A 9161-nucleotide genomic window follows, 5' to 3' on the forward strand; every position below is an offset into this window, starting at 1 on the left:
AAGTCGAATGTTTGTGTAGTCACAAAGCCATAGGATGCAATAAACTGGAAGTATGGTGGAGAAACTTTTTTGTGAGTAGAAATAAAAAAAAAAAAATGTTCTTATGAATTGTAAAAAAACTTTGCCGATTTATTTCGAGTACCCGAGGAAGTAAGTCCCTAGTGCTATTAGGAAAAGCTCTTAAAAAAAGTTGCAGATGGTTGTGCTTTCGTAAACCTAGCAGAGCTAGTTGTAGTAGGGGACCTAGTGGGTCCATCCGAACTTGTTAGATTGCTCTAGCTGGGTTTTGATTTTTATTTGCGTATTCCTGACTTCCTGTCTGTTCTTCACAGCTGTTCCTTTTCTGTTCCACGGGCGAAACTGGTATTTTGTTTTAAGAACAATAAGCTCCTTCTTTGCAGCAGCGAATGTGTTTGCACAATGCTGTCTGCTGATGACTTGCAAATTGACTCCAAGGCTGTTGTTCCAATAATCTTACCCTGTTTGGAACGGTGATTCTCATCAAAAAATGCTCTCTATCGTCGGCAGGGAAATCCATTTGAATAGGACGTGCATTGAGCCCAAATAAAAGACCAGAAGAATAGTTCTGCTTTGTCTGTTTAAGAAGGCAGCATACGAATTCCCTGTAATTCCTAAATTTTTTGAAGCCTTCTTAATACCTGCTCTAACCTTAAGACTTACTGGGAGTTGATCACGTGTTACATGGTCCCCAGTTACTTGCGCCTTACAGCGTTTCCTGAACAATCTCCCGTGATGCACACATTCCGCGCAATGCCCTATTTCCCATGGGTACCCATTGCACCTCTTTGGCTGGGTGTTCCCGACTTCTGCACCCCCTACAATCTCTGTTGTCAACCAGTTAGTAGCTCCTCATCCCTTACACGGTCGGTTCAGTGTGTCACAAGAATTGGACATCAGTCAATTTCAGTGTCAACACTTCGTCCTCGTTGCAGGCATCATATGCCATAGGCACAGCGACAAGCATCTACCACCAGTGCGACACTTACTTAAGCCCCGAATCGCGTCAAGCTCCCGAGCCGAATGACAGTATGTACTGGGATTCAACTGCATAGACCGCCAAGGTAAGATGCCAGTGATAACTGACTGTATGAGCAGCCATGAAGGGTGCCCCCTACGGCAGACTGATTTTTAGGATCCCCGCACAGGAAGTAGAATAATCGCTTGGGTACCAAATTTCTTCTCCGCTGTGTAACCAGACGTCTGCAAAACCTGGTAAACTCCAGGTCGTCACTTGTTTTCAGCAGCGATGAAGTTCAAGTGGTCACCGGGAAGGCTAAATCTTCCAAAGCTATTGGTCTGGACGGACTCAGCATCTAATATCTCTCCATTCCACGGTAGTGCAAAGTGCTGAGGCCTTGTTACTTCCGTGATTCACAGAGCAACTGAATTCAGCAGTACATCAGCATGGATTCCGTACGGCACATAGTGCTACTTGTAGACATTGGAAAATAAACCCCCTCGTCTGAACCGAACACAACCGGGCCTTTGAATTATCTCTGAGACGTCGACGCTCACAGGGCTCGTTCCAAAGTCAGTTCTCCAAATCTATGAGAATAAAATGGGGCATTATTTAGGGCAGTGTCTACTACCCACTTCCACCAGAGGGCGTGTGGCTGATCTCGTACGCCTATGACTATTCATTTTTGGCTTCGATTTATGTTTCAAGATGGATGGTTATCACCCACACCTTTCCGCTTAATCACTGCACGGAAACGAAACTAAGGGCGACCTTTTTACCAAATGGACGAAGGAGAACCAGCCGAACGAAGCCATAAAAGTCGAAAACACCAAGTACCATTTAAAATAAATCAAGTGTTTAAACAATTTTAGCCTTAAAATGTTTATTTAGGCGAAAAAGTACCGAAATTACTAATTGTTTCATTGTCACTCGGAAAAATCGTTATTGTTTTTTTAATAACTTTGGGAAGCTATCAAATAGAATGTTAACATAAGAGGCACTAGATTTTGGCATCAAGTACAACATATCTCAAGAGTGTGCCACCAAATTAAAGAAATAAAATATTGGAATTTTAAAATTTTTTTAAATTTTAATAACTTAAGATACTTCCAAATGTCAAAACTGAACGTTGAAAATAGTCTCCTTGCTAAAACCAACTAATCTAATGTAATAGAACTAGTGTGCCGGCAAATAAAAAAAATTACACTGAGTAAAATATGCCTATGATTTGAAAAACGAAAATTTCATTTTACAATTTTTATGGCGCACTCGAAGCTCATTCTAAAATTGATATATAAAAAAAGAAACTAATATATATATGCAGTGTGCGTGCCACCATCTTCGACCAAAAACACGTTTTGTCGAAAAATGTAACAACTCCACAGTGGGAGAAATGGCCAATCTGGCGGCGTCTTATTAATAATTTCGAAAAAATAATAAATTTTAGGTGTAATATTTTTTTGCATATTTTTGTATTGGTATGCTTTAAGGGATATAATATTAGAAAATAAATGAATTGCGACAACCAAAAACTTTTTTGCTGGTACTAGTTTACTGTGTCAAACTAAGAAAGGTGTGCTTTCACTCTAACATTGTACCTAAAAAACGCAAAAAATCAAAATATTGCAAATATCTGCACCTAAATCTTCCACTTGATATAGACAATAGAACATACTAAAAACAAACAAACTACGGGGGCGAATCCTGTCGAATCCACCCAACTTTTATTCCACAGAAGATTCTAAAAATTGCGTTGATTTTTGCCAAATTTTTTTCACTCAGGTTCTTCCATACAAAGTATGTTCGACAATTATTTTTTGTATGGAGAAAAATTGTCAAAAGTCAACGCGATTTTCTAGATACTTCAAAATTGCACTTTCTTGTACTAAAATGTTTGTATGTTTTTGGTGAAGTACGAACTATAATTTTATTAAAAAAATATTAAAAATAAATTAGAATAAAACACTTTGCATATATTGCAAAAAATTTTCTGTGCTAATACTTTTGCCCGGCACTGTGTATAACAAAATTTCATGGGAAATATTTTCGTAGAAATTTTTGCCCATTAGCTCCCGAATGAAAGGGTTGTTTCGACGCTTACTTCAAGAAACACCACAACAAGCAAATTTGGAAGGTCGTTAGAGGATTGATATATTCTAGAAAATTATGCTTTGGAATATTTTATTAGGGGTCTTCTCTGGCAAAAACTCCATGCCACCAAAGAAAAAGCCTTTAAAAAATTAAAACAGAAAATGTATGCCAAGTTGGAATAACAGCCAAACTCAATTTTTAAATTTTTTGTAAAAAAAAACAATTTTTTGTAAAAAAAAAAAACAATTTTTTGTAGTTGATTTTTTATTTAAATTTTTTAGAGACTTATGCCGAATTTCCACTAGGCATTGAAATGACGAAAAATGTGTGCGATTTAAAAAATTCTATGTGGAAACGAGTTTAATGACAAATTTTCTTAACGTAATGGCACAGGTATTTTTTAATGCCCAACATTGTCATTAAAATTTTGGTCATTTAATGCCTAGTGGAAATCCGCCATTATACTCCACTTTTTACGTACTATTTACTCACCTTAAACTCATCCTGCCATGGAAATTCGATAGCATGCACGTATCGTATATGCCCAAGCAGCATTTGACTATCACTAAACCAATCGACATTCACCCAAGAAGAATCGACCTGTCGCAGCCTTTGTATAGCGCCATATTGAGGAGGCTTCACAATTTCATACCGAATATCGATATTTTCATCTGCCGTATTTGTGCCAACCGAGAGATTTGCCGGAGTGATGGACAAAGCTGACTTGTGTATCATAATTAAGCCCGTATTATTGACCAAACGCAGTTCCAGTGGATGTACCGATACAGGCAGGTAAACAGTATCGCTCGTTTCGATGCCATCCGAGACATGCAACAATATTTGGTAGCTAAAGGCCTCCGTGGTTGTTGAGTTGTAAAGAAAGCCTACTTTGCCCAAATTGACATCGGCTTGCGAGAAAGTCATAGTGCCAATGCCATTGACAAGGAAACGGCCAAAAGCTTCAGCGGGATTCGTGGATGGCAGTATTGTATAGATTAAAGCGCTCGTTGGGCTATCAGGGTCATCAATATTGAACAAATCCACATCCAGCACACGCTCGATGCCTTCAATGACGCGTAAAATCTTGTTGATCGGTATCTGCAGCTGTGGCGGATCATTGATGGGCGTTACATTGGCGTGCAAAAGGAAGCGATGTTTGCCGAGAATATTGTCCGGTACTTTGTGTATGTCTCCATACACCTGCATATCTAGAGTGGCATGATCGTTGAAGTTCTCCATGCCATTGTGCGCATATTTCACTTTGTCTGTCGAGAGATCAACGAGGCTAAATGTGCGACATGGTACAAAATTATTTTTCTCCACTGAGAATTGCAGCAGTTGGCCATATTTGGGCTGCTGAACGACGTGGAACATAATGGAAGTATCGGTCAGGCTGGGATATTTACGCATATCAATAAGCACATCAATGAAGTGTGGCGACAAGAAAACGATGCCGCCTTCGAGCAGTTGCATGGGTGAAACGTAGAGCAACTCTAGTTCGGGACTTGTTTCGGTGAAGATCTGTGTGTGGGTGGGAAGGTGAGCTTTAGGTAGAGAAATTATTTTGTACTACACTTGCTAGGCTTACCTTGAATGGACCTTGATAGTCGGCCTTAATGCAATACGACTGATCGCAATAGCAGATGAATTCGTCCACGCCATACTGATTGCAGATGCCGCTCTTCAAGCATGGCTTATGCTCTACGCAAGGATATTTCCAAACGCAATTAACGGCCAGGTGATGTGAGACCTTCATTTGTGGAAAGCCCAAATCTTGATTATTCACCTGCAGACCACGCATGCAGCCTTTGAAGCTGAGATCGTTCACAAGCAATCCCTTATTCAGCAGACGCCTGCGCATATCCTCCTGCACGCCACCAAAGAAGATGCTCTTCTCCAAGTTTATGGTGGCTTTGGTGTCATTGGCATGCGTGCCGCTGTAGGCGACATCATCGAGTATCAGCTCAGCCATAGCGGCATTATAGCGCAGCACGATGCGATGCCACTTGCCATCCGCAACGCTTTGATTAGGCGACAGTTGCACCAGACTGCCCGCCTTATTGAAGGTCAACTTGACAGCTTCTTCTTCGATTTCCAAAAGCACAAAATCATAGCCACCATTAAAGAAGAGCACACCAGCCTCTTCCATGGTGCGAAACTGCATTGCTAGCCTACCAAAAAAAAAGAAGCATATGGAATACTCGTAATAAATAGTATTTGCAAACAAATCCGATCTTCCACTTACGATTCGCCCGCTGCGTTAGACTCTTTTGACATCAACGCAAATGAGTCTTCATTGAGAAAACTAATCGCATCCTTGACGTTGCCATCGAATTCATTACTACACGACCAAGTCACACCAATGCTGGTTGTGTGGCCTGTACGCTCCTTGGCGCGTTTTATGATATTGATGTTGTTGTAAAATACCTGCGGAATTGAAATAATCCATTAATCGTACTGCCGCTAGCTATGTAGCCAACGACGCTATGCACTCACATCTGATATGCAGCCGCGAAAGCCCACCACATCCGTCAAATACTCAGCGGGAAAGTCGCCCACACCGCCGAGGAATGTGCCAAAGTGTACATTCAATGCCGTCATTTCGGTTGGCAGCGTCTTGCGCACTATATTGCCATCCACCTGCAGCGTTATATTATTTTCATAGCGTTGCACAGCCACATCGTGCCACTCTAAATCGTTCAGATGCTGCTTCTTTGGCGAACGGAGCTGCAGAAATGGGACTCATTTGAAATAGTAGGAACGCAAGGGCACAGCAAATTCATATGCGCTAATCAACTAGCCAACTTACCTGTATGACTTCGCGATCAATTTTATAGGTAAATGTAATGGCGGCGCCTTCTAGCCGCATGAGGCAATAATCGGTGCGTCCGGCGGCGAGAAAGAGAAATGCATTCTCTTGTTGTGTACGAAATTTGACGCGAATATTTGTGGACATTTTGGCCTCCTGCAGGGGCATCGTTATGTAGCCATCGCCAAAGAGTGAAACTGAAATGTGAAAAAGAAATAGAGGTCATTAAAAATATGCATACAAGTTAGTGCTGCTCAGAAAGAATTGTACAATACTGATTCATAGTATAAAAATTTGAAAAAGGCGCAGTAAAATAAATATTAAAAATTAGAGATATGGAAATAGATTGTTCGATTAACTAATTTTCTTAAACTCCTGCATATTTCAAAGAAATGTGTATAGTTCAGAAAAAGTTGAGATAATTTCGGGATTTCTGAGCTTAAAAGATGGCTACTAGTTAGCTTACATTTCCGGAAAATACTCTTATTTCCATATGTAATTTTATAAAATGTTCACATCCCTGCAGTTACAGGCTAGCCAAAATTCTAGAATGCACCAGATGTTAATTTGTGGAAATTTGACCGACTAAACGAACGAGTAACGAGTGCGGATCCAAGCCGACAGAAGCGCTAAACGCCGTCCTCAAACTTATTCTTATAAACTTTCACCTTAAATAAGTGGCTATAAAAAGTGCGGCCTGTCTCAGAGAGTCAGTTAAAACAGAGTTGACTAGAGAGTTCAAACATGGGTCGGTCGGTATGGCAGCCAATCTGGACTTCAACTGTAGCGTTCAAGTGCGATTCCCATCTATATATAAAATCTTAGGTAATATTTAGAGTTGGGTACAAAAGTAAAGAATCGGCATATTCTCATAGCCAGGCGACACTATTACGAATAACATCGCCGGTTACCAAACCTAAGCTGGTTAAGAAATCCAAGATGGATATATCTGCGAATAAGGCTCAGGATCAGCATCTCAGTTAATGATCGTCTTCTTTTCGGGACCTGACGAATTGGCGAATGCAGGAGCCTGCCTGGGATAATACGAAGCGGTGGCTCTTTGTTTGCCTCTTGTCTTGCAACTCTTGGTAGCAATTAACGCGGTATTACTATGCTGGGTAACAGGCCACTGTAAGATCGCAGGTAATAAGGCCGCCGTCGAATGAGCTAGGAAAGGCTCATCGTCTATACTTCAGGCTAGACTTTTTGGTTATGCTTTTGCTAAGAACGATATAAATCTCTTGAACATTCGATGCTCTTAAGGTCAGGAATTCGTCTACCCAGAATCTTTTAGCTTTTATTAGGGAGGCTGCTAACAACTTGGACAGTCAGGGTTAGGAACCATCATAGGGATACAAATGATCTTCTAGGTCGCGGTGTCCCTTGTTTCTGTTGCACGAGTACAAGTTACATTACATCACAGCAGTTCTTGACACTATATGCTTCCACAGTCGCGTTGACTCCATCATGAGTTATAAATCAAGTGCAAAATTATGTCCTACGGAACAGCAACGTGTACCTAATGCTCATGGGTAAAAATATAATTACGGACGGATTTGAATAAAAATTCGCTTCTTAGTAAAATTGAGGACGCTAAATTCAAAAACGCATTTTTTTTTGGAAAGCTTTCATACTTTCACTGTAAATGCAGATTGAATTTGAAAATTTGGGTTCGTGTGGCATTTACATAGGGCCAGGGCTTGGCCTGCAGACGTGCAATAAAGTTTTTGTTTTTTTTGAAACCGGTTGCCACCTGTTACAAATTTTATTAAAATTATTTAATAAGTTAATTGCATTAGATTTGACAATATGGGTGTCAAAATGAAATGAAATGAAAATGCTTTACTTCTAAACGACACGTAGAAGGGTTGCCACATATTTGAAAAATCTAATTCTCTTTAATTAAGGGAATAAGGAAACTTAAATATGTATGTATATCAATATGGGTATCAGACAAAAGAAAAAATTGGACATATTAAGCAAGAAATAAGTGAAGAGTGAAAAGATTCGTGTGTTAGTTTAAGAGTCCAGTAATTTAAAAGGAATGTAAACAGAACAAATCACTGAATTGCAATGTATGTATTTGCAATAAAATAACAAATACGATGTCGTAAACCTTTGCTTTGACACAATATTATTTTAGTTTAACTAAATTTGACTTTGCAAAGAGGTGGCAACCCTCCTCGTAATGTTTTCATGCTAAAACCTTCTCAAACATCTTTCGTCTGACTCCCATATGGTGATACCTATCTATTTTAATTGCCTAATTCTTTAATTCAAAAGGAATTTGATTTTTTAAACAGGTGGCAACCCTCTACATGTAGTTAAGAAATAGAAATTTTTCATCCACATTTCGATTGATACCCACCACTTCATAATTCTGTTAACTTTTTAAAAAAAATTTTATTAAATTTTTTAACAGGTGGCAACTCTCAAAAAAAAAAATAAACCTCTATTGTCTACATGTCAAGGTTTTTAATTTGTTACTTCATTTTTGAAAATAGAACTAATCTTGCAGATTTGATGGCACTGACAAGAAATGAAAAAAATTATTTTATGCATTAGCAAAAAACACATTACTTCGAAAAGTGCACAAAAATGATCAGATCGAAAGCTAAAAACCCGAACTATTTAATAAAATAATAAAAAGTTACATATCTTTACATTTACCTTTTATTCATTCCATTAAAATTTACCATTTTTTGAAATTTTGATAAAAAAAATTGTTTTCCTGGATCACCGCAGAGATACCCTGTGTTTAATTTTATTCCAAAATTTTTATTCCTGTAGTTCTCTACTATCTATGCATATGGAAATAAAAAACGTGAAACCAACATTTTATTTCAAAGAATGTACTTTTGACATTTGTTTCCGTGGAGAGCTTATGAGAGCGAAATTCTGTAGAATTTAAAAACAATAAAGGTTTTTGGTTTACAAGATAGAATAGGTATTGAAAAAGCGATTTTAATAAATTCTATCTTTTTAAGTTAAAAAAGTGTGCAGGACGAAATTCGATGGTGAGGTCGTGCGTATATTATTAGTCAAACAATAATTTTTTCAAAAAAAAAAAAAGAAAATATCTATGTATTGCAAATTTTCAAGGATATTTAAGCACAAAATTTGTAAAGGAAATTTTCGATACCCATTCGGCCTTATGCACCAAAAAATTCTACTGAATTTTTTCTTTTTTTCTAATTTTTTGAAATAATCATATTTTTTGAATTTCAAAGTCCTTAAAAAAAAAAACAAATCCTGACGACAGAAAGAAAAACTAAGTACGCA

The 9161-nt window shown here is 38.4% G+C and overlaps 2 protein-coding genes across 2 annotated transcripts in view; both read right to left on the bottom strand.

The window, feature by feature from the left end:
- Positions 1-6162, bottom strand: part of LOC118741980 (chondroitin sulfate proteoglycan 4) — a 20919-nt gene extending 14757 nt beyond the window's left edge. Inside the window, exons 1-6 of the mRNA XM_036473946.1 lie at positions 6150-6162; positions 5880-6076; positions 5567-5797; positions 5316-5497; positions 4659-5241; positions 3563-4591 (exon numbers count right to left, since the gene is read on the bottom strand). Of these exons, the coding sequence (XP_036329839.1) occupies positions 3563-4591; positions 4659-5241; positions 5316-5497; positions 5567-5797; positions 5880-6076; positions 6150-6162 (2235 nt within the window). The remainder of the gene's footprint in view (positions 1-3562; positions 4592-4658; positions 5242-5315; positions 5498-5566; positions 5798-5879; positions 6077-6149) is intronic.
- Positions 1-9161, bottom strand: part of LOC118740943 (UDP-glucosyltransferase 2-like) — a 515118-nt gene that overhangs the window by 460532 nt on the left and 45425 nt on the right. The window lies entirely within an intron of this gene.

The sequence above is a fragment of the Rhagoletis pomonella genome, unplaced genomic scaffold (assembly GCF_013731165.1).
Source record: "Rhagoletis pomonella isolate Grant_MI unplaced genomic scaffold, Rhpom_1.0 Rhpom_scaffold_00006, whole genome shotgun sequence".
NCBI classification, from domain to species: Eukaryota; Metazoa; Arthropoda; class Insecta; order Diptera; family Tephritidae; genus Rhagoletis; species Rhagoletis pomonella.